Source organism: Procambarus clarkii, chromosome 16 (genome assembly GCF_040958095.1).
Source record: "Procambarus clarkii isolate CNS0578487 chromosome 16, FALCON_Pclarkii_2.0, whole genome shotgun sequence".
In the NCBI taxonomy this organism is placed as follows: Eukaryota; Metazoa; Arthropoda; class Malacostraca; order Decapoda; family Cambaridae; genus Procambarus; species Procambarus clarkii.
This window is the reverse complement of record NC_091165.1, coordinates 13548733-13573115: the sequence shown is the minus strand read 5'-3', so window position 1 is coordinate 13573115 and position 24383 is coordinate 13548733. Positions and strand designations below refer to the sequence as shown.

Genomic DNA, 24383 nt, shown 5'->3' with positions numbered 1-24383 from the left:
CACACAAGGGGAACCTCTCACCATAACATAATAATGAAGTATGTGAGAACAAATTAAAGGAACTCTTTACCTTAGAAGCAGCATGGAGACCAAGGTCCCAAAGGTATTGCATGAAAATATTGCCCAACACCTCCTCCACCACCAACTCTTCCTCTTCCTCCTGCGGTGATGGTGGTGTGGAGGCAGCCGTCAGCTGGCGGTGGCGCGAGTGTGGTAGTAACTCCTGCCGCCGCCCCCGTCACTCCGCCGCCCCCGTCACTCCGCCACCCCCGTCACTCCGCCGCCCCCGTCACTCCGCCACCCCGTCACTCCGCCACCCCCGCCACTCCCCCACCCCCGTCACTCCGCCGCCCCCGTCACTCCGCCACCCCCGTCACTCCGCCGCCCCCGTCACTCCGCCACCCCCGTCACTCCGCCGCCCCCGTCACTCCGCCACCCCCGCCACTCCGCCACCCCCGCCACTCCGCCGCCCGCGCCAAACCGACCCCCCCCCCCCCCCCGCCACTCCCCCACCCCCGTCACTCCGCCGCCCCCGCCACTCCCCCACCCCCGTCACTCCGCCGCCCCCGCCACTCCGCCGCCCCCGCCTCCCTATCCAAACAGATTACAGCTTTTGACAATTTAAAAACTTCGCTTTATTTTTGGAATTGAAAGTTTATTCCAGTCGTCGTGGGTCTTATGATCGGGGTTCACAGAAGTGCTTTTTCTGCCGGTAAAATGTGGATTGCTGCCTAATCTATTTTTCTATATTCTTGAGTTGCTGTGAGCCGGGAGTGTGAGTGTGAGACACGCGCGTGTGTGTGTGTGTGTGTGTGTGTGTACTCACCTAGTTGTGCTTGCGGGGGTTGCGCTCTGGCTCTTTGATCCCGCCTCTCAACTGTCAATCAACTGATGTACAGGTTCCTGAGCCTACTGGGCTCTATCATACTTGAAACTGCTGTGTAGGGAGTCAGCCTCCACCACATCACTTCCTAGTGCACTGACACTGAAAAAGTTCTTTCTAACGTCCCTGTGGCTCATTTGGGTACTCAGCTTCCTCCTGTGTCCTCTTGTTCGTGTCCCACCCGTGCTGAAGAGTTTGTCTTTGTCCACCCTGTCAATTCCCCTGAGAATTTTGTAGATGGTTATCATGTCTCCCCTTACTCTTCTGTCTTCCAGGGACGTACCAGCTCCCTTAGCCTTTCCTCGTAGCTCGCACCTCTCAGTTCCGGGACGAGCCTGGTGGCATACCGCTGAATCTTCTATAACTTTGTCTTGTGTTTAAGAGGCCATGACTTAGTTGTTAAAATTTTATTCAATGTCAACAAATCTTTTTTGACTAGTTGGTGTAGTCTTTACTGGTTGTTGACTAGTAGTTGGTGTAGTCTTTACTGGTTGTTGACTAGTAGTTGGTGTAGTCTTTACTGGTTGTTGACTAGTAGTTGGTGTAGTCTTTACTAGTAGTTGACTAGTAGTTGGTGTAGTCTTTACTAGTTGTTGACTAGTAGTTGGTGTAGTCTTTACTAGTTGCTGCCTAAATAGAAATTGAGATTATATTTTGTTTTTTGTTTTTGTTTTTTCTATGAATATTACACATTTTCAGTAAGTTCCTACCTTATCTTGAGATGATTTCGGGGCTTTAGTGTTCCCGCGGCCCGGTCCTCGACCAGGCCTCCACCCTCAGGAAGCAGCCCGTGACAGCTGACTAACACCCAGGTACCTATTTTACTGCTAGGTAACAGGGGCATAGGGTGAAAGATACTCTGCCCATTGTTTCTCGCCGGCGCCCGGGATCGAACCCAGGACCACAGGATCACAAGTCCAGTGTGCTGTCCGCTCGGCCGACCCGCTCCTACAACCACAAGTTTCAAATATAATCATTCTATGACACTTTTCTGTCACATTAGCATATAATAAAGGATCCAATGCCGCGGATTTTCCAAAACATGTTTACTTTTACTAATACAAATAGTCAAAGTTCCCCCAAAAAATTATGCAAATATATCATGTTTATTGCTATTATAAAATCAATAAATGTACTTAGGAAAAAACGCTGGCATAAGATTTTAGAGACATAAACTTTACATATAAGGTGCAAGTTTGATGTAAATTGAATAAAAATGAAAGAGTTGGGACTCAGTTTTACTTGAAAAATAAATCATTAAAAATTAAAATCTAAGATGCTGCCATCTGAGGTTGACATCAACCAATTTCCTCCAAAATTAGCAGCCTTACAGATAGGCTTACGTGCAGTCAGGTGTATACGTTTCATGCAAATCGTCCGATAAACAAATAAGAAAAATAAAATTGAAAAAAAAAATTAACTTAATTTTTTTATAAAACTAATTATTATTTGTTTTTTAATATATGCTTTTGTGATAGCTGAGAGTCATAGACATAATTTCAGTTGACACTTGTGTTTGATGTTAATTTTTTACCATTTTGGAAAATTGTTGACACATAATTCAATATTTTTTTCCTCCCTTCCTATTTATGATACGATGCTGAAACTTGGACCAGATGAAACACTTTTCATATACAATTCGTCAAAAAAGTTTGAATGAAATTGAACTTGTTTTCATTTATTGCATATTTTTTGGCATACCTTACCTTGAGGTTACCTTGAGGTGCTTCCGGGGCTTAGCGTCCCCGCGGCCCGGTCGTCGACCAGGCCTCCAACTATAACGACCAGGCATAACTATAACCCTGCCCCCCCCCCCCCCCCCGTGACGTCCAGCAGGGGTCATCCTCTGCTTGAAGGGAAAGAGAAAGGTGGAATGAGAGAGTGGGAGAAAGAGAGGAAGGAAGGGAGAGGTGAGACAGGGAGATAGAGAGCGAGAGAGAGAAAAGTGGGGAGTAAGGGGGGGGGGTGAAAGACGAGAGGGAGGGGGATGAAGTGAGAGAAAAGGTGGGGAGTGAGGGATAGGAAAAGAGCGGTAAGAGGGAGACGGAGATATAGAGGGGGAGCCAGACAGACCCGGGCACTGCCGGGTATCCCCCTAGTATATGGCGAGGTACCACCTCTAGCAAGCTTCCTCAGCGTCCTCTCCTTCAGCTGAGCCTAACACAACAAGGAGTCAACACAGTTGTGTAGAGAAGGTTTAGTTTAGTTCATTTATTATGCACCCCATACCCATCTTGTGGGCGGTAGTGGAAAGGGTTACAGAGGCACATAATGGGCTCAGGGACTGAACCCCACAATTCATTTAGCTAAGCAAGTTACAATCTTGATGAGCTAGTTACAAAATTCAATATAAGTCGTCACATCAACAATGGGTTCGAGATCGACCTCAAGTACAGGTTCTAAATTAAGCAACTGACATATGTGGAGAGCTAGTGTCACAATTGATATGTTTGTCCTGCACACCGCCCCCCATCCAGTGGGCAGCGGTGGATAGGTTACAAGTGATAGTGATTGTAACATATCACTTAGTTACTACCTACAGTTAGCATGTAACACTGTAAAAGTGTTTGGGTTAGTTTATTTGAAATATATATAGAATATGAGTCACAGACGGATTTGGAAAGGCGCCAGTTGTCTGCCTGAGATCTCACACCTCAAAGCGTTAATGACCTCAAGTGACCTGAGGTCAGATCATGAGAATTTCACCTTGCTTCCGCTAAGCTCTTAATTGTAGTCTGGTAGCCTTCAAACAAGCCGACGTTTGAGGAGTGGCTTGGTAGTGCCGGAGGCTATCTACTTGTGGGCGGAGTTAGCTACTAGGTTCCCCAATATAAACTCGGAGAGCTATCCAGCAAAAGCATTAACAGACAGAACAGCAGACGAGAGCAGAGACGTCCCTATCAGGGAGGCTGTCGGCCGGCAAGGGCGGGAGTCTCTGTCAACTACAGACCCCCCCCCCTCTCTATTCAACTTAGACTCAGTCCTCGGTGAGTGAACATTAAGGTGACTTGGTCGTGTTTACATATGTTGTGTGATGATCAGGGGCAGTCAAGTTGTAGGGTTCTCGAATTCTTGGATGATGACTCTCTTTAACATTTTAATTGGATTGCTTATATTATGATACTTAGTATGTGAAATACATGAACTTATTATTTAAATCGTCTTTGTTCCCTAGAGCTTTGAGTTGAGGTGAGAAAGCCTCGGTGATTACTGGTTCCCTGATTTTAATGAGTACATGGTACAGAGGGAACATACTAATAATGAACTCATGATAACATCTTTGGAGAATTTTGTGATACAGGCAAGTTCCATTCCTTGTCTTGTATGTAATGATCATGAATGGATGGTGGCAGCATTTCGTCTTCTACTATCTACTCTTCTACTACTACTTATCTACGTCTCTCCCTCCACCCCTCTCTAAACTCTCACTTTCAACTAATGACCCTCCTCGCTCCTCCCACCTCTCTGCCTCTCACCCCAAACCCTCACTAATTACTTCACTATTCATTTCTTTCCTTTCGTTTTCTCTTATACGTTTGTGGCAATGATTCTGTATTCTAGAGTTCTCTCTAGAGTTTCGGGTAGCTGATCCAGTTACGGCTCCTTGTAGTCTTAGCACCTAGGTAGTCAAATACCTAGGTTACAAGGTGTTGAACGAGAGAGGTTGCCTTAGGAACTCTGGAGGGTGCTCTAGAATAGTTAGCTAACTGGGGACGGGATAACGGACTAGAGAGAGCTGTTTCCCCCGGCCTCGTTAGTTAACTGGGGGGTGGAATAATGGACAAGATAGAGCTATTTCCCCCACCCCCCGTTACAATGGTGGCAGCGGTGTTGAACAATGTTGTAGGTAGTTGGTGTTCTTTTAACATTGTTCAGTCCCACGTGTCTTTTGCCGCTCAGGCGCTATCAGGGAGATCTTGACAGGTGTTTTACTTTCGCGATTTAGCGAGTTTTTTTCAGGCTAGGAGATGGTGATTCTCTGGTGTTGTGTTTAGTGATTTTGTGAGTTTTGTGTAGTTCAGGGAATGTTCACCAGAACTTGCGTGTGTAGTGTTTTATGTTAGTGATAAGATTTGGTGATTTTGGAACTTAGCGGTTGGTGGGTAGTGGAGGTCAGCTGAGTGTGACAGGTGACCTCGCATGTCCCAGGGGGACACCCAGCCACCGCTGGTCTCCAGGTCAGTGGGGAGTGGCAGGTGTAGTTCTTAAGTAGAATTTAGTAGTGGTTCTGCTCAGATTATTGCGATCGACTGTTTTACTCCATTTGAACGCAATAACCCGAGGTGTACTGGTCTTGTACAGCATGCTAGGGGGAGCCTTAGTATGTCAGTAGACTTCACGTTGGGGACGCTCGACGTTAGATAGTCTGGTCACAGGGGTGGCAACAGTTGGGAGTTGTTTACCGGCGGAGAAGCTAGGAAAACACTCTGGGTCACGTAGGTGGCTGTAGGTTAAGGGTGGGAGTAACGGTTAATTATGTACTTAAGATTAGGAACGGTACAGTTAAGTTTAGGCTAGTGTTTTGTCTATTAGTGTTGATTTTTTTTTGTGACAAGTTAAAAGTAGTGATGACCTTATTCTCTCTTCTCTAACTTTACTCTGTTACTGTTTTATGTTCCACCAAGTCAATATCATTCAGAGTTAATTGAATTATTAAAAATTGAAGTGTAGTTGTTGCCAGGAGGAGAGCGGTATGATAGGACTGTGTAACCCTATACAAACGACAGGGTCACACAAACATCTTGGGAACACGTATTGTCGCCTTTCTGTTCATTTCACAGGTGGGAGCCAGAAGAGAGGAGAGACGCACATACAGAAGAGGGAGACGGCTGCCTTATACCACACTCACGGCTGTTCCTCACCACCACGACGACCAGCCCCTACCTGGATGTCAGGGCCACCACCACCACCACCACCCCAGGGGACCCCAAGATGCAGCCCTCTCGGTCGGTCAACATTGGTCTACCCAGTGGACCCCAAGACGGACGGACCCCAGTGGACCCCAAGACGGACGGACCCCAGTGGACCCCAAGACGGACGGACCCCCAGTGGACCCCAGGTCGTTCTGCAGACGACCCCAGACGACCCAGTAATGATGGAAGAGGAGCAACAACGACTCCAGTCTGTCCCACCAACATCGGTCTACCCAGGATGGACCCCAGGACGGACAGACCCCCAATGGACCCCAGGTCGCTTGTCAAAGACCCATGGGAGGAGGAAGAGAGAAGAAAGAAGAAAGAAGAGAGAAGAAAGAAGAGAGAAGAAAGAAGAGAGAAGAAAGAAGAAGATAAGCCAAGCTGAGACACGATACCTAGTGTCCCTTGCTGGTGTCAGCATTATTGCATGGAGCGTAATTGCAAGACAGGATCGTTTGCCTTGACTGGCCGCCCCTCCTACAAGCATGTTGCTCTGTTGAGTGATTCTTCCTGTGTCATGCGGACTTGATGTGGCTGTCAGAAGTAGCTCTCTGAAGGAGGCGTGCTGGAGCAACAGGGAGGAAGAAGAGTAGGATGGGATTTCTACTGTTGGCAACTATATGAAGGTCTCGAAACTTGTAGTCCCTATAGCTGTGAAGAACCCCAATATACGTCTCTCATGGTGACTGACGTAGGGCCAATTACAGATCAGCTGGGACAACCGAATTCCACGGTCCTGTGCTCAGTTCAAGTAGTAACGGCTTTCGGGTTGACCAAGTGTTGTTGTGCGTTAACGACGGAGAAGCGACGGAGGCAGTTGTGTTGAAGAAATGTGGTACAGGATTATCTACAAGACCAAGCAGTGACGTCGCCCAGCCAGAGACAATGGACGTCTGTCTACATATTTCATTTTTTAGAGTAGGATGATGTATATTTGTTTAGCTAGGATGTATTTTTTTTTCGTTAATAAAGTTGTTGCACACAGCTAGCTTGCTTTAGCAGTGTTGCAAAAACTTTATTTCGGGGAGAAGGGGAGATGTAACACTGTAAAAGTGTTTGGGTTAGTTTATTTGAAATATATATAGAATATGAGTCACAGACGGATTTGGAAAGGCGCCAGTTGTCTGCCTGAGATCTCACACCTCAAAGCGTTAATGACCTCAAGTGACCTGAGGTCAGATCATGAGAATTTCACCTTGCTTCCGCTAAGCTCTTAATTGTAGTCTGGTAGCCTTCAAACAAGCCGACGTTTGAGGAGTGGCTTGGTAGTGCCGGAGGCTATCTACTTGTGGGCGGAGTTAGCTACTAGGTTCCCCAATATAAACTCGGAGAGCTATCCAGCAAAAGCATTAACAGACAGAACAGCAGACGAGAGCAGAGACGTCCCTATCAGGGAGGCTGTCGGCCGGCAAGGGCGGGAGTCTCTGTCAACTACAGACCCCCCCCCCTCTCTATTCAACTTAGACTCAGTCCTCGGTGAGTGAACATTAAGGTGACTTGGTCGTGTTTACATATGTTGTGTGATGATCAGGGGCAGTCAAGTTGTAGGGTTCTCGAATTCTTGGATGATGACTCTCTTTAACATTTTAATTGGATTGCTTATATTATGATACTTAGTATGTGAAATACATGAACTTATTATTTAAATCGTCTTTGTTCCCTAGAGCTTTGAGTTGAGGTGAGAAAGCCTCGGTGATTACTGGTTCCCTGATTTTAATGAGTACATGGTACAGAGGGAACATACTAATAATGAACTCATGATAACATCTTTGGAGAATTTTGTGATACAGGCAAGTTCCATTCCTTGTCTTGTATGTAATGATCATGAATGGATGGTGGCAGCATTTCGTCTTCTACTATCTACTCTTCTACTACTACTTATCTACGTCTCTCCCTCCACCCCTCTCTAAACTCTCACTTTCAACTAATGACCCTCCTCGCTCCTCCCACCTCTCTGCCTCTCACCCCAAACCCTCACTAATTACTTCACTATTCATTTCTTTCCTTTCGTTTTCTCTTATACGTTTGTGGCAATGATTCTGTATTCTAGAGTTCTCTCTAGAGTTTCGGGTAGCTGATCCAGTTACGGCTCCTTGTAGTCTTAGCACCTAGGTAGTCAAATACCTAGGTTACAAGGTGTTGAACGAGAGAGGTTGCCTTAGGAACTCTGGAGGGTGCTCTAGAATAGTTAGCTAACTGGGGACGGGATAACGGACTAGAGAGAGCTGTTTCCCCCGGCCTCGTTAGTTAACTGGGGGGTGGAATAATGGACAAGATAGAGCTATTTCCCCCACCCCCCGTTACAAGCAAACTGGGGATATTTGGCTAAAATTTCTGGTAGCAGATCATTTTGAATTAAATATTTACACATCGCTGGAACATTGGTTATAGAATTGTCTCTAAATTCACGTATCTTTTCGCACTCCATCACATAGTGACGGAGGGTGTGCGAATAATTTTGTTGACACAGTTTACATTTGGTCAGGTCTACATCAGCAGATAATGAGAATTCCCAGAGATACTTGTCAGCGAGTCTAAGCCGAGCAGTAGTAACATCTAGAGAAGGTGCAGTGAATTTAGCATGTGTTGAGGAAAGCTCGGAGGACGGTTAGGGGGAAGGCTAGGAGCAAGGCTAGGGGCAAGGCTAGGGGCAAGGCTAGGGGCAAGGCAAGGAGCAAGGCTAGGAGGAAGGCTAGGACACTGCAGCATATAGCTACAGAGAACTCCAGATATTATAACTTGGCCTCCAATCCTGTAAAGTGCGAAATCATTTCACGTGGTGTCATTAATCAGTGATAGAGGCAGTAAAGTCAGTAATACCGGGAGCCTCAATTATCGCCCTCACCAGCAGCGTGCTCCTGGAGACACTTTTGGGCTCGAATGATCATATTGCCGTAATCCTCCAAGATGAACTGACCGGCTCTAGGAGCATGCGAGGGAGAGAAGTATCGTGGATGCCTTGATCAGGTCTGTTTACCTCCTACCACCACCACCGCAATATTTACACAGTATTTGTTAAGTGGTAAAAGCAATATTAATGAAAATACTTCACCTCTCTGCTGGTCGAAGACCGGGCCGCGGGGACGTTAAGACCCGAAATCATCTCAAGGTAATCTGTGTATGTCATGAATCCATCCCTGACTTGTTGTATTTACAAATTCGTAATCTGTAACATGTATAATACATAATACAGTTGCATGTAACTTCATGTAATATGTATGTGATACAGTCTACAATTTTAGGCGTGTCGGGTTGTGTATGGTGGTGTGGCCTGTGTGGCCGTCACCACCTGCCGCACCTCACTGGGATAACACCGTGTCGGGTTGTGTATGGTGGTGTGGCCTGTGTGGCAGTCACCACCTGCCGCACCTCACTGGGAAAACACCTTATTACTCACGTTACGTAAAATTATATATTTTGTCAATACAATTTTTAATAATCGGAAGTTTAAACAATGCTCCCAGTTGGTGTTGTGTGGTGGCATGACTGCCACCAGTAGGAGTCATGCCACCAGTAGGAGTCATGCCACCAGTAGGAGTCATGCCACCAGTAGGAGTCATGCCACCAGTAGGAGTCATGCCACCAGTAGGAGTCATGCCACCAGTAGGAGTCATGCCACCAGTAGGAGTCATGCCACCAGTAGGAGTCATGCCACCAGTAGGAGTCATGCCACTAGTAGGAGTCATGCCACCAGTAGGTGTCATGCCAGCGTGTGATAAAGGTGAAGGAGGAGCGTGGGAGAGAAGGGACGTGTGGGAAATTTTTACCCACCATATCTAATAATCATCTAAGAAATGTATAATTTCTATATCATATCTAAATCATATCAAAATCATATCTAAATCGTATCAAATCATATTTGAATCATTAAAGATTCATTATAGCTTGATCCTGGATGACAATGGCACCATGAACACGTACGCAACAGGGGCCCTTTTGAATGCCTACGTGACTTTGTACATGATTTCTCAAGGATCCAGAAGCTTCTAGAAGGACTTCTTAATTAAAAAACTATTGGAACATTGATTCAACATCCGGTAGGATTAAAAATCGAATCCTTAATAAGATTCAGTGGTACTTTCAAATACTACTTATAATCTTTAAATCTTATATCTAATTATATTATAATCACATCTTATCTTAATCATAAGTCTAGACTGTAAAAATAATCAATCAATATTCATAGAAGGCTACCGTGCTCAGAGAGCATGGCAGGGCGATGGGGGGAGTGAAGCGCCCACCAACAGCCCAGGGCACTCCGCGTTTGTTTACAAATGAGTGAACAAGTGACTGATCCTTAGCGAACATTACCAGCTCAAGGACTCCTTATCTAATATTTTTTATCGCCAGTGAATACTCTCTAGAACTGGGGGAGTACCTGGACAATATCTACAAGGAAAATCCTGGAACATTACATAAAATAAGAGTGTATAGTGGAGATCACGGTGACACGGTTTCCTCCACCTTCATTCTTTATCTTTATCAACTCATTCTTCTGCAACAGCAGGGACAATCACGTAGCAACGCTACCAGATCATCATACAGCAACGCTGTAGCAAAATATCGTGCCTAAACTCAACAAGAGAGTTAATCAGTCTGGCAAACTTGTCAGACAGGCACCCCGACTGGCAGAGAAGTATATTGAAGGTTATTTGGTATATGATTGGCCAATTGTATGCTTGTGTAGCTTTAATATCCTATAAATCTGTCTGTTGGTTAAAAAGCGAGGCTAAGCCTCACATATCGGTACGTTTATTAAAATTGTAGTGTAGCTGTGAATCTTATCCAAGCACTGAACCTCATGAGTGTCCATTCTGTCAGAAAAGAATTCAGCCTCAATAAGTAAAAACCTCACAAGTGTCCACAGTCTTGGAAGAGATTCAGTCAAGCTAACTGTATAAAGTGAATATGTCTGCATATATATTTGAATATATAAATTAAGTTATCAATTGCTTGCTTAGTTATTTATAAGTTATCATATAAGTTCATTTAATTGAATATAATTTCTAGTACTAAGTTAATAGTATTAAGACTACATTTAAGGTCATTTATTATACTTTTACAATTTAATTTGTTGTTTATAGTATAAGTACATATTGGCTGTTAAGTTATGGTGCTAGGTTAGACTATGTATGTTTAAATCCCTGATTTAAACAGAGCCAGTGTTCAGTCAGATAACTGAATTTATCAAATCTTATCCTTGTATAAAATACAAGCTGATGTGAGATCCCTGTCTACAGGTGGATTGGAACTTCTATCAACTAAGTCATTCACCCCACCTGTCCCTTACAGCCCACAATCTGTCATTAGGAAAAGAGGATCTAGGATTTACAACCCTAGCTAGAGATTTTAATTGAATTAATTTGCAGACAGTAATTTTTTAATTTAGTTCAGTACAAGTCCCTGGTAGTCTCCTCTTATATCAATCCCAACAGGTTTTTCCCACATTAATGGTCCTTCGAACCTAGATAATAAATGGTCCTTTGTACCTAGATATTTATGATCATTCGTTTACCGAATATTTCAATGCCAAATACATAAGAAACTTCTTGGTTTTGCATTGGAATAATTCTTACATATTCTAGCCTAGCCTAGCTATCAGCCAATATTTATCATAGCTATATATCTAAGTAAACAAATAGTTTGCAGTGGCTTAAGCCACCGTATCCATTAACTAGTAAGCATTCATAACAAACTGATACTGTTTTGTGTTAAGAAACCACAGTAATTAAGTATATCAGTGTCAAAGCCACAACTGCATCTTAATCATAAATACCAATTATCTACCTCATTGTGGTAACATTACATATATATTTAAGTGTATTATCTAGCATTATCTCTAATCTACTGATTTTCAGAGCTGCTCATTACATAATATTCTTTAAAAAAGTGTTATCATCACTGTAAGAGCATTCCTTACAATCTAACCATAATCAACTAAATCATACCCTATTCCAGGTAAAACCAGTAGACATTCTACTGTATTTTATCTAACAATTATTATGGTAACAGATTTTGTAATAACTTTGCAAAAATAGTGCCATTTACTATTTTTAAAAAATTATTACAGGATTTACCAACTTGGTGCATTCGTGCATTCGGGTCACAAATCAAATTATTACAATACTTTTGATAATTGAACACCTGCTACAACCAGATTCCAGGGAGGAAATGAAGGACGATCTTTGGAATCATTTCCTAAGTAGACAGGAAAGCTCATTTATCAAAATACATTAACATCAAACATATTTATCAGAAAAAAGAGAAAAATCTCGGAATCTCCGAAACTCGGAAAAGGTCAAAATGACTAACAGTATTCCACCAGCAGCTGAAACAGGAAATAAGAGGACACAAAGTGTCTAAAAAATCACTTGAATCTACAGCCTACAGACCATTTAAATCAGGTGATAGACAAATGTCATCATCACTTGGCTACAATAGTCTACAATTGGGGATTAAGACCAATCTTAATCTCACATCACAATCTGAAAGGCTAACAACACATTGACAATGTCAATACAAATATTATCATCCATCTAAGATAACTATCTTAATCCAAGAATATAGTCTTGATCACCTAATCTCATGCTTTCACTGGAGTGAAAGCAGCCTCAGAAAATCTGAAATTAATCAAGCATCTCAAAGAGACTTACTTAATAGAAAAGGCAAAGCCGAGGAAAAAAAAAGAAAAAGCAAAATGCTTCATCACATCATGAATAATGTAGATACACATTATTACAGATACAATTCATCCTTTAAGGAAATCCTTGGAGGAGTACAAGTGTTACATGCTTGTATCACCTACTTGCATGTAATTACTTACCTACAAGTTTTACATACTTGTAACAACATCTTATCACAAAGCCAAATCTTTGATGGACTTCGAGCTTACGTACAAAGATTACGAAGCCGAGGAAAACTTAGATCTCAAGAAAAAATCCCCAAAGGTGAATCTACGGACAAAAACAAAAATGTCCAAAATGGCAGTCAAAAATCAAGGCAACAAAACTCTTCTGCAAAGTGGAAACAGAATAATGTTGGCTCTTATGCTATATCCCCCACAGTTAACAGAACTGTAGGAAACCAAGCTCCTAAGACAGATAAGACAAAAGGAGCTACAAGTGCCCCAAAATGTTTATTCTGTCAAGAAGCACATACCATTTATCAATGCACAGTTTATGAAGGCCGTGCCAGTCGAATCGATCGACTGAAATCTCTGAACAGGTGCATCCGTTGTCTACGGAAGCACGATACTAGTGAGTGTATCACTCAATTGCAGAACTGCCAATATTGTCATAAAAGTGTACATCACACAGCACTCTGTGGTGATATTAACACTCAATCCAGATCACAGACTTCCAATAATCAACCTGCATCTCAGGCAAAGCCCAAAGATGATAATACCACAACAGCCGTACAATTCTGTACAGTAATGAGCAATGTCAACGACTTGGATACAGAAATTGTTACAGCAGCCATATTGCCTACTGCACAGCTAGAACTATGCAATCAAGGAATTTGTATTCCAACTAGAGGCTTTTTTGATCAAGGGTCACAGAAAACCTTTATCAGTAAAAAGATGGCAGAAGATTTACAACTTAAATCTTCAAAGCAAGTATCTACCTCCATATCAGGGTTTTTTACTAATTCTGGTCGTAGAACCTTTCCAGTAGTAAAACTCAATGTCTGTCTAGGTACATCCCAAAGGACAGTAGAAGCCATAGTAGTTGATAAAATTCCTACTGAAATGGAAGTGACTGGTCTGACAGCAACTATTAAATTCCTAAAAGAAAAAGGAATACAATTAGCAGATCCTCTGCTTGATTCTGACTACATAGGAGATATCGGAATCCTGATTGGAGCTGACTACTATCATCGATTCATTCTGGGATCAGAAGAATCTATGGGTATGAATATACTCAAATCAGCAGGAGGCATATTGATGACAGGACCTATACTAGATCTTGAACCTTCAACTCCTGAAAAATCACATCATACAGAAACTGTAATAGTGGCATGACTAGGCAAAGAACAGTCACCACTTAAAATCCCCCACATGATTGATGATGGATTAGAATCTGTACCTCAATTGTGGGAACTTGATGCCATAGGAATAATTCCTGAACAACCAAGTCCTGATGATGTCTGTGCATATAATCAATACTTAGAAACTGTACAGTACTATGATGGACAGTACTGGGTAAGGCTACCATGGAAAATCAACCATAAAACCTTACCTACCAATTATCACATGGCTTATAGTCAAGTTAAATCGCAACTAGCAAAGCTAAGAAAAAGGCCTGAGCATTTAAAACTCTATCATGAGATTATTGCTCAACAATTAAAGAATAAATTCATCGAAGTCGTGAAACATGACAATAAGCAAACAGGCCATTTTCTACCGCACATGGCTGTAATGAGAGAATCAAAAACAACTCCTTTACGGATAGTTTTTAATTGTAGCTCTAAATCTGGACCCCAAGGAACCAGTCTAAATGATTGTTTGCAAACAGGTCCTAGTCTAACTCAGAAATTGTATGACATACTGTTGAAGTTTAGACTTAACAAATATGCGTATTCAGCAGATATAAGTAAGGCCTTTCTAAGAGTTGGCTTGCAGGAAGAAGATAGAGACTTCACTAAGTTTCTATGGGTAGAGAACCCAGAAGATGTCAATAGTCCTGTAGTGACTTTCAGATTCTCTTCAGTTCTTTTCGGCGCGACAAGCAGTCCATTTCTGTTGCAAGCAACTCTAGATACTCATCTGAAGAAATCATCAAGTCCCTGTAAGACTGAAATCAGTCAAAATCTATATGTAGATAATTTTCAAGGGACAGTTAACAGTACTACTGAACTGTTACAGTTATATCAAGAGGCCAACAAGGAACTACAAGGTGCCAACATGCCACTACAATCTTGGGCCTCTAATAATGCAACATTGAATAATCAAATAGCAAGAGATTACCCTGAATATCACGTACCAGAATCACAAAAGGTGTTAGGTATGGATTGGGATTTAATCTCGGACACAATATCGATCAAATCCGTGCCAGTAAATTACAACATCACTACAAAAAGGGATTTGCTTTCACAAGTTAGCAAAGTATTCGACCCACTTGGTCTACTAAATCCTTTGACTATCAAGTGGCGTTTATTGGTGCAACAAGCATGGAAAGCTAAGGTTGGTTGGGATGATCCACTACCAATCCAGTTACAAAAAGCTTGGATGGAAGTGGCTCAAGAACAAACTTTAGTTGAAAAGATAATCTTTCCGAGACACATAGTCGAGGAAAATGAAGAAGTATCACTACATGTATTCGCAGACTCGTCAGCCAAAGCTTTTGGAGCTTGTGCTTACTTAGTGACTTCTAATCAATCATATCTTATCACCTCTAAGGCCAGAGTCGCTCCATTAAAAAAGAGGACTTTGCCTCAGATGGAACTAACAGCACTGCTAACTGGAACACGCTTAGCAGTGCATATCAAACAAGTCTTGTCTGCCATGAACATCAAAGATGTCATCATATGGTCTGACAATGAAGCTGTCTTACAATGGGTACGAAACGACAACTGTCCAACTCCATATGTAAAAAATCGCGTCTCGGAAATTAAAGAAATTTCCGCAGGCTTTCAATTGTTGCATGTACCAACAAAGGATAATCCAGCTGATCTCTTATCAAGAGGTATGACATTTAAACAGTTTGCAAAGGCAGATATTTGGTTTCATGGGCCTCGATGGTTAGTGAATGGTAGTTGGCCTGAACAAAAGCCACACGTCATTACGACACAAACCATAACTACCACCAGGCAGCAAGCTCAAATATCAGTCTTGGATTGTACTCGTTACTCCTCGCTCATCAAATTAATCAATGTAACACAGAACGTGTTTCATTATCTCAGGAAAAAAGGTATAAAATACACTTTTCCAGATGCACTTCTCTATTGGGTAAGACAAGCCCAGAGGGAAACTTATGGGAATAACTATGAAAATCTTCCGCATAAGTTAAAACACAATCTCGGTCTGTGGATAGACCAAGAAAATCACAACATTCTGCGTTGTGGAGGGAGACTTAAACACGCAGATATTAATCTAGATACCGTGCATCCATGGCTTTTACCAAAAAATCATTGGATCACAAGGTTGATTGTGTTGCATACACATCAACAAATCATCAAACATGGAGGAGTGTTAGACACACTCACACAAATCAGACAGCAGTACTGGATTCCTCAGGGAAGACAGTCAGTCAAATCAATCTTGAAGAATTGCATGATATGCCGAAGGTACGATGCAAGAACTTGCTCTTATCCAGGGCCACCACCCCTACCAAAGGAACGAGTGGTCCATCTACAACCTTTCGAAACGACAGGAGTAGATTATACAGGAGCAATATATCTAACAGGGACTGCAGATAAGCAACCTATCAAGGCATACATCTGTCTGTTCACCTGTGCTACCACCAGGGCAGTACATCTAGAGGTAACACCCGATATGACTGCTCAATCATTTATTCAAGCTTTCCGCAGATTCGCAGCACGCCGATCATGCCCTAAGCTGATGATTTCAGATAACGGAGCAAACTTGGTAGCTGGAGAAGCATGTCTACGGGAAATCTGTTCCCATCCTGCAGTTACTTCCACACTGGAACAGCGTCATTGCAGATGGAAATTTATCCCTCCGAGAGCCCCATGGCACGGAGGATTTTATGAACGGTTAATAGGAACTGTAAAAAGATCCTTGAGAAAATCTCTACACCGTCAGAAAATCAATCTTCAAGAACTCCAGACAGTAATCACGGAAATAGAATCAAGGGTGAATAACCGGCCGTTGACTTACTTGTCTGAGGATCCTACTCAACATGAGCCATTAAGTCCTGCCCACCTAATGTATGGAAGACTTCTGACTCCAGTACCATCTCTAGTGGATGATGAGATCAGAGATCCCTCATATGTGGGTGAGAGCGAGTTGGTTCAGGGGTATAAGCATCTGTCCAGCATAATCCAAAAATGGAATGATGTTTGGACAAAAGAATATCTTACATCTCTACGAGAACATCACTATGGGGCCAACGTCCCACATAATATAGCTAATCTCCAACCTGGCGATATTGTCTTGGTAGACAGTGATGGCCCTAGGGCTGACTGGCCATTAGGTAAAGTTGTCTCAGTCCATCCGGATAGTCAGGGGATTTTGAGAATAGTCAAAATCCTGTCTAAAGGAACAACTTCCCTGAAGACATTGGACAAACTCATCCACATGGAATCAGTGAGCCAGCTGCAGTTAGATCCTGAGAGACCTCAAGACACTCTAACTCCACAAGACCCACAGACTCCTAACAGACACAATCGTCCACAACGGACAGCAGCACAAAAGTGCAAGCAAAATTTGCACTTGTATTATCAATCCAATGGAGAGTAAATAAATACATATGGTTACTATTGTCCTAAGTATTGGACTCTGTGCCAGTTCTCTCCCTCTGGAAGATGTGGGAAATTTTTACCCACCATATCTAATAATCATCTAAGAAATGTATAATTTCTATATCATATCTAAATCATATCAAAATCATATCTAAATCGTATCAAATCATATTTGAATCATTAAAGATTCATTATAGCTTGATCCTGGATGACAATGGCACCATGAACACGTACGCAACAGGGGCCCTTTTGAATGCCTACGTGACTTTGTACATGATTTCTCAAGGATCCAGAAGCTTCTAGAAGGACTTCTTAATTAAAAAACTATTGGAACATTGATTCAACATCCGGTAGGATTAAAAATCGAATCCTTAATAAGATTCAGTGGTACTTTCAAATACTACTTATAATCTTTAAATCTTATATCTAATTATATTATAATCACATCTTATCTTAATCATAAGTCTAGACTGTAAAAATAATCAATCAATATTCATAGAAGGCTACCGTGCTCAGAGAGCATGGCAGGGCGATGGGGGGAGTGAAGCGCCCACCAACAGCCCAGGGCACTCCGCGTTTGTTTACAAATGAGTGAACAAGTGACTGATCCTTAGCGAACATTACCAGCTCAAGGACTCCTTATCTAATATTTTTTATCGCCAGTGAATACTCTCTAGAACTGGGGGAGTACCTGGACAATATCTACAAGGAAAATCCTGGAACATTACATAAAATAAGAGTGTATAGTGGAGATCACGGTGACACGGTTTCCTCCACCTTCATTCTTTATCTTTATCAACTCATTCTTCTGCAACAGCAGGGACAATCACGTAGCAACGCTACCAGATCATCATACAGCAACGCTGTAGCAAAATATCGTGCCTAAACTCAACAAGAGAGTTAATCAGTCTGGCAAACTTGTCAGACAGGCACCCCGACTGGCAGAGAAGTATATTGAAGGTTATTTGGTATATGATTGGCCAATTGTATGCTTGTGTAGCTTTAATATCCTATAAATCTGTCTGTTGGTTAAAAAGCGAGGCTAAGCCTCACATATCGGTACGTTTATTAAAATTGTAGTGTAGCTGTGAATCTTATCCAAGCACTGAACCTCATGAGTGTCCATTCTGTCAGAAAAGAATTCAGCCTCAATAAGTAAAAACCTCACAAGTGTCCACAGTCTTGGAAGAGATTCAGTCAAGCTAACTGTATAAAGTGAATATGTCTGCATATATATTTGAATATATAAATTAAGTTATCAATTGCTTGCTTAGTTATTTATAAGTTATCATATAAGTTCATTTAATTGAATATAATTTCTAGTACTAAGTTAATAGTATTAAGACTACATTTAAGGTCATTTATTATACTTTTACAATTTAATTTGTTGTTTATAGTATAAGTACATATTGGCTGTTAAGTTATGGTGCTAGGTTAGACTATGTATGTTTAAATCCCTGATTTAAACAGAGCCAGTGTTCAGTCAGATAACTGAATTTATCAAATCTTATCCTTGTATAAAATACAAGCTGATGTGAGATCCCTGTCTACAGGTGGATTGGAACTTCTATCAACTAAGTCATTCACCCCACCTGTCCCTTACAGCCCACAATCTGTCATTAGGAAAAGAGGATCTAGGATTTACAACCCTAGCTAGAGATTTTAATTGAATTAATTTGCAGACAGTAATTTTTTAATTTAGTTCAGTACAAGTCCCTGGTAGTCTCCTCTTATATCAATCCCAACAGGTTTTTCCCACAGGACGGAAGAGGACACGGGTGACGTGTGGGAGGGACAGACAGAGACAGAGGACAGTGGGAAAGTGCGGTCAGTAAGTGTAACGGACATAAATAATTGAGGCACTGAACAGAAAGTGAGGCAGAAGAGAAGGAACATCAACAAGGACGCCAGGGACCGTGGCAGGTCATCAACAAGGACGCCAGGGACCGTGGCAGGTCATCAACCAGGACGTCAGGGACCGTAGGTCGTCATCAACAAGGACGCCAGGGACCGTGGGAGGTCATCAACAAGGACGCCAGGGACCGTGGGAGGTCATCAACAAGGACGCCAGGGACCGTGGCAGGTCATCAACAAGGACGCCAGGGACCGTGGGAGGTCATCAACAAGGACGCCAGGGACCGTGGGAGGTCATCAACAAGGACGCCAGGGACCGTGGCAGGTCATCAACAAGGACGCCAGGGACCGTGGGAGGTCATCAACAAGGACGCCAGGGACCGTGGGAGGTCATCAACCAGGACGCCAGGGACCGTAGGAGGTCATCAACAAGGACGCCAGGGACCGTGGCAGGTCATCAACAAGGACGCCAGGGACCGTGGCAGGTCATCAACAAGGACGCCAGGGACCGTGGGAGGTCATCAACAAGGACGCCAGGGACCGTGGCAGGTCATCAACAAGGACGCCAGGGACCGTGGCAGGTCATCAACCAGGACGCCAGGGACCGTGGCAGGTCATCAACAAGGACGCCAGGGACCGTGGGAAGTCATCAACAAGGACGCCAGGGACCGTAGGTCATCAACAAGGACGCCAGGGACCGTGGGAGGTCATCAACCAGGACGCCAGGGACCGTGGGAGGTCATCAACAAGGACGCCAGGGACCTTGGCAGGTCATCAACAAGGACGCCAGGGACCGTGGGAGGTCATCAACAAGGACGCCAGGGACCGTGGGAGGTCATCAACAAGGACGCCAGGGACCGTGGGAGGTCATCAACAAGGACGCCAGGGACCGTGGGAGGTCATCAACAAGGACGCCAGGGACCGTGGGAGGTCATCAACAAGGACGCCAGGGACCGTGGGAGGTCATCAACAAGGACGCCAGGGACCGTGGCAGGTCATCAACAAGGACGCCAGGGACCGTGGGAGGTCATCAACCAGAACGCCAGGGACCGTGGGAGGTCATCAACAAGGACGCCAGGGACCGTGGCAGGTCATCAAAAAGGACGCCAGGGACCGTGGCAGGTCATCAACCAGGACGCCAGGGACCGTGGGAGGTCATCAACCAGGAAAGAGATCACAGGGAGGATGCAGGAGAAGCCTGAAACTGGAAGAGATGCGATAATTGATAAACAGGAGAAAAACCCCATGTCCACTTGGGTCTGGCTATGGTTAAATCTCTCTCTCTCTCTCTCTCTCTCTCTCTCTCTCATCCGTTCTACATGGATGTAGATTCACTGTTTACCAACGTACCTGTGGATGAAATAATCGGGATGATAGCGGACAGAGTATATCGCGATCCGGCATGTACTCCTCTTGACATACCAGAAAACATAATGAGGAAACTACTCCAAGCCTGCACTAAAGAGGCACCCTGCTTGAGCCCGGATGGGCACACATGTGGGGGCAAGTAGATGAGGTCGCCATGGGTTCTCCCCTAGGTGTTCTGTTTGCGAACTTCTACATGGGTACCATCGACCAGAGGGTCTTAGTTGACATGGACTTGAAACCTGCCTTATACTGCAGGTATGTTGACGACATTTTTACACAGGTACCTGATGTCAGACGTCTGCAGGAGCTGAAGGAGGCATTTGAGCGGAATTCTGTGTTGAGTTTCACTTACGAGATGGAGAAGGATGGGAAGCTGCCCTTTCTAGATGTAACAGTCACGGAAAGGGGTGGAGGCTTCCACACTGCAGTCTACACTAAGGAAACAAACATAGGAATGTGCCTAAATGCCAACAGTGACTGCCCAGACAGGTACAAGAGGAGTGTTGTCAACGCTTACATCGACCGTGCCCTCAGCCACAGCTCCGGATGGAAGCAAGTCGATGAAGAACTCTGTAGGGTAAGTCAGGTCCTAGTCAACAACGGCTTCTGTAATGGTTTTGTTGAAGACATCATAAAAAGAAAGGTGAAATGCCATGCAACCTCTGAAGAGTCAACTAACACAACACTTGTACCCCCTATTAGACTATTTTACAGGAACTTCTTTTCGACGGCTCAAAAAACGGAGGAAAGGGTCCCGAAAGATATTGTTGATAGGAACGTTATCCCTACAGACAAAAATCAGAAAATGCAATTGACGATTTACTATAAAACCAAATAAACAGCTAACCTACTCATGAAGAACTCTCCAGACACCAGCAGAACGCCTTGAAGAAAACCAACGTCGTCTATGCCATCAAATGCCCACTTGGGGACTGTAAGCCCCAAAGAACTCAGTATATAGGCAAGACAACAACGTCTCTTTCTAGGCGATTAACAATGCATAAGCAACAGGGCTCCATCAAGAAACGTATAATCTCTTCCCACAACCAGACCATCATCAGAGAAATCCTAACAAACAACACAGAAATCATCGATAGATACAGCGATAGCAGGCAGCTCGACATCTGCGAGGCAATGCACATCTAGAAGTCAACACCAGCAATCAACAGCCAATTAATGCACAACTATATTTTACCCACTTCAAGACTCCGAACCAATATAGAAGCATCAAGAGGAAGTATGGGCCAATAGGCTTTCTGCAGTTACTTCCATTCTTATGCTTTTATACCCATTGGTTCGTGTTCTATCATGTGTAAATGTCAATCACCTCACCCAAAACTTTTGTCCCATATCACCTCACCCAAATGCGAGTATAAGTATGGATGTATTTTGCATGTTTACAGGTTTCAGTTGTGTGTGTAAACTAAAGTCTTTGAAAATGTTATAAGTTATTACGAAACGCGTTTAGACGTCGCGTCAGACTGGAAATAAAAATGAATTTTGGAGAATTGATTTTTCAAATACCATCGACATTGAAAAGAAACATAAGAAATATTGAGAAATTCGTGTTAGAATCATAAATCTTACCTTTTCGGTCATATTTAACAACATATGTTTACAAGAAAGACTGCTGCCAAAGTATACTAATATATATATATATATATATATATATATATATATATATATATATATATATATATATATATATATATATATATATATATATATTATATATATATATATATATATTATATATATATATATATATATATATATATATATATATATAATATGTCGTACCTAATAGCCAAAGTTTCCTAACTAGCCGAATTTTCGCGAAATAAATATTATAATTTTTCCAACAAATCCCCAGAGCTCAACAAACATTGCCCCCCCTCCCCCCCTACCCCCAATCCCCCCCCCCGTCCCCCTCCGTCCCCCCCCGTCCCCCTCCGTCCCCCTCCGTCCCCCCCCCCGTCCCCCCCCGTCCCCCCCCGTCCCCCCCCGTCCCCCCCCGTCCCCCCCCCCCCCGTCCCCCCCCCGTCCCCCCCGTCCCCCCCCGTCCCCCCCCGTCCCCCCCCCGTCCCCCCCCCGTCCCCCTCCGTCCCCCTCCGTCCCCCTCACCTCCCCCCCCCTTATGTTCCAATCCTCACAACAGTCCGGGCCGCCTACACCTCCACTTTACCAAGGAGCGTTTTACCATGTGACTATATTTCACGAAACATTAACCAGCGTAAAAATTACGTCGGTGAATGTCGTTACAGAAACTTATTGAGCGACGTAAATTATCTTGAGAATGTAGCAAATGGCATCTTTCATATTTTTTGCGTTTGTTTTTCTCGTTTTTTTGTTAATGCGGCTTAGTGGCTGAGGAACGTGGCTGGGCTTGCGTCCGGAGCATCACTCCCGGAGCATCACGCCCGGAGCATCACGCCCAGAGCATCACTCCTGGAGCATCACTCCCGGAGCATCACGCCCAGAGCATCACTCCTGGAGCATCACGCCCGGAGCATCACTCCTGGAGCATCACGCCCAGAGCATCACGCCTAGAGCATCACGCCAGGAGCATCACTCCCGGAGCATCACGCCCAGAGCATCACTCCTGGAGCATCACGCCCGGAGCATCACTCCTGGAGCATCACGCCCGGAGCATCACTCCTGGAGCATCACGCCCGGAGCATCACGCCCAGAGCATCACTCCTGGAGCATCACGCCAGGAGCATCACTCCTGGAGCATCACGCCCAGAGCATCACGCCCGGAGCATCACTCCCGGAGCATCACGCCAGGAGCATCACTCCTGGAGCATCACGCCCGGAGCATCACGCCCGGAGCATCACGCCCGGAGCATCACTCCCGGAGCATCACTCCCGGAGCATCACGCCAGGAGCATCACGCCCGGAGCATCACTCCCGGAGCATCACTCCTGGAGCATTACGCCCGGAGCATCACTCCTGGAGCATCACGCCCGGAGCATCACGCCCGGAGCATCACTCCTGGAGCATCACTCCTGGAGCATCACTCCTGGCGCATCACGCCAGGAGCATCACGCCCGGAGCATCACGCCCGGAGCATCACTCCCGGAGCATCACGCCAGGAGCATCACGCCCAGAGCATCACTCCTGGAGCATCACGCCCGGAGCATCACGCCCGGAGCATCACGCCCGGAGCATCACGCCCGGAGCATCACGCCCGGAGCATCACGCCCGGAGCATCACTCCCGGAGCATCTCTCCCGGAGCATCACGCCCGGAGTATCACTCCTGGAGCATCACGCCTGGAGCATCACTCTCGGAGCATCACGCCCGGAGCATCACGCCCGGAGCATCACTCCCGGAGCATCACTCCCGGAGCATCACGCCCAGAGCATCACGCCTAGAGCATCACGCCCAGAGCATCACGCCCAGAGCATCACTCCTGGAGCATCACGCCAGGAGCATCACGCCAGGAGCATCACGCCCAGAGCATCACTCCAGGAGCATCACTCCTGGAGCATCACGCCCGGAGCATCACTCCCGGAGCATCACGCCCGGAGCATCACGCCCGGAGCATCACGCCCGGAGCATCACGCCAGGAGCATCACTCCCGGAGCATCACGCCCGGAGCATCACGCCAGGAGCATCACTCCCGGAGCATCACTACCGGAGCATCACGCCCGGAGCATCACTCCTGGAGCATCACGCCCGGAGCATCACTCCTGGAGCATCACGCCCGGAGCATCACGCCCGGAGCATCACTCCTGGAGCATCACGCCCGGAGCATCACTCCTGGAGCATCACGCCCGGAGCATCACTCCTGGAGCATCACGCCCGGAGCATCACTCCTGGAGCATCACGCCCGGAGCATCACTCCTGGAGCATCACGCCCGGAGCATCACGCCCGGAGCATCACGCCAGGAGCATCACTCCCGGAGCATCACTCCCGGAGCATCACACAGTATTTAA

At 44.7% G+C, this 24383-nt stretch overlaps 2 protein-coding genes across 2 annotated transcripts in view; one reads left to right on the top strand and one right to left on the bottom strand.

The window, feature by feature from the left end:
- LOC138365222 (salivary glue protein Sgs-3-like) overlaps positions 1 to 9503 on the bottom strand; it is a 17000-nt gene extending 7497 nt beyond the window's left edge. Inside the window, exons 1-2 of the mRNA XM_069325486.1 lie at positions 9202 to 9503; positions 1339 to 1513 (exon numbers count right to left, since the gene is read on the bottom strand). Of these exons, the coding sequence (XP_069181587.1) occupies positions 1339 to 1513; positions 9202 to 9503 (477 nt within the window). The remainder of the gene's footprint in view (positions 1 to 1338; positions 1514 to 9201) is intronic.
- On the top strand, positions 9502 to 24383 carry LOC138365221 (serine/arginine repetitive matrix protein 2-like). Its single transcript, XM_069325484.1, has 3 exons — positions 9502 to 9520; positions 19091 to 20029; positions 22807 to 24383. Exons 1-3 carry the CDS (start codon positions 9502 to 9504, stop codon positions 24381 to 24383), a joined length of 2535 nt encoding a protein of 844 aa, XP_069181585.1.

Coding starts and splice junctions, on each gene's coding strand:
- LOC138365221 (XM_069325484.1), top strand. Junction 20,030..22,806: donor CAACAAGGACGCCAGGGACC/GTGGGAGGTCAT, acceptor AATGCGGCTTAG/TGGCTGAGGAACGTGGCTGG.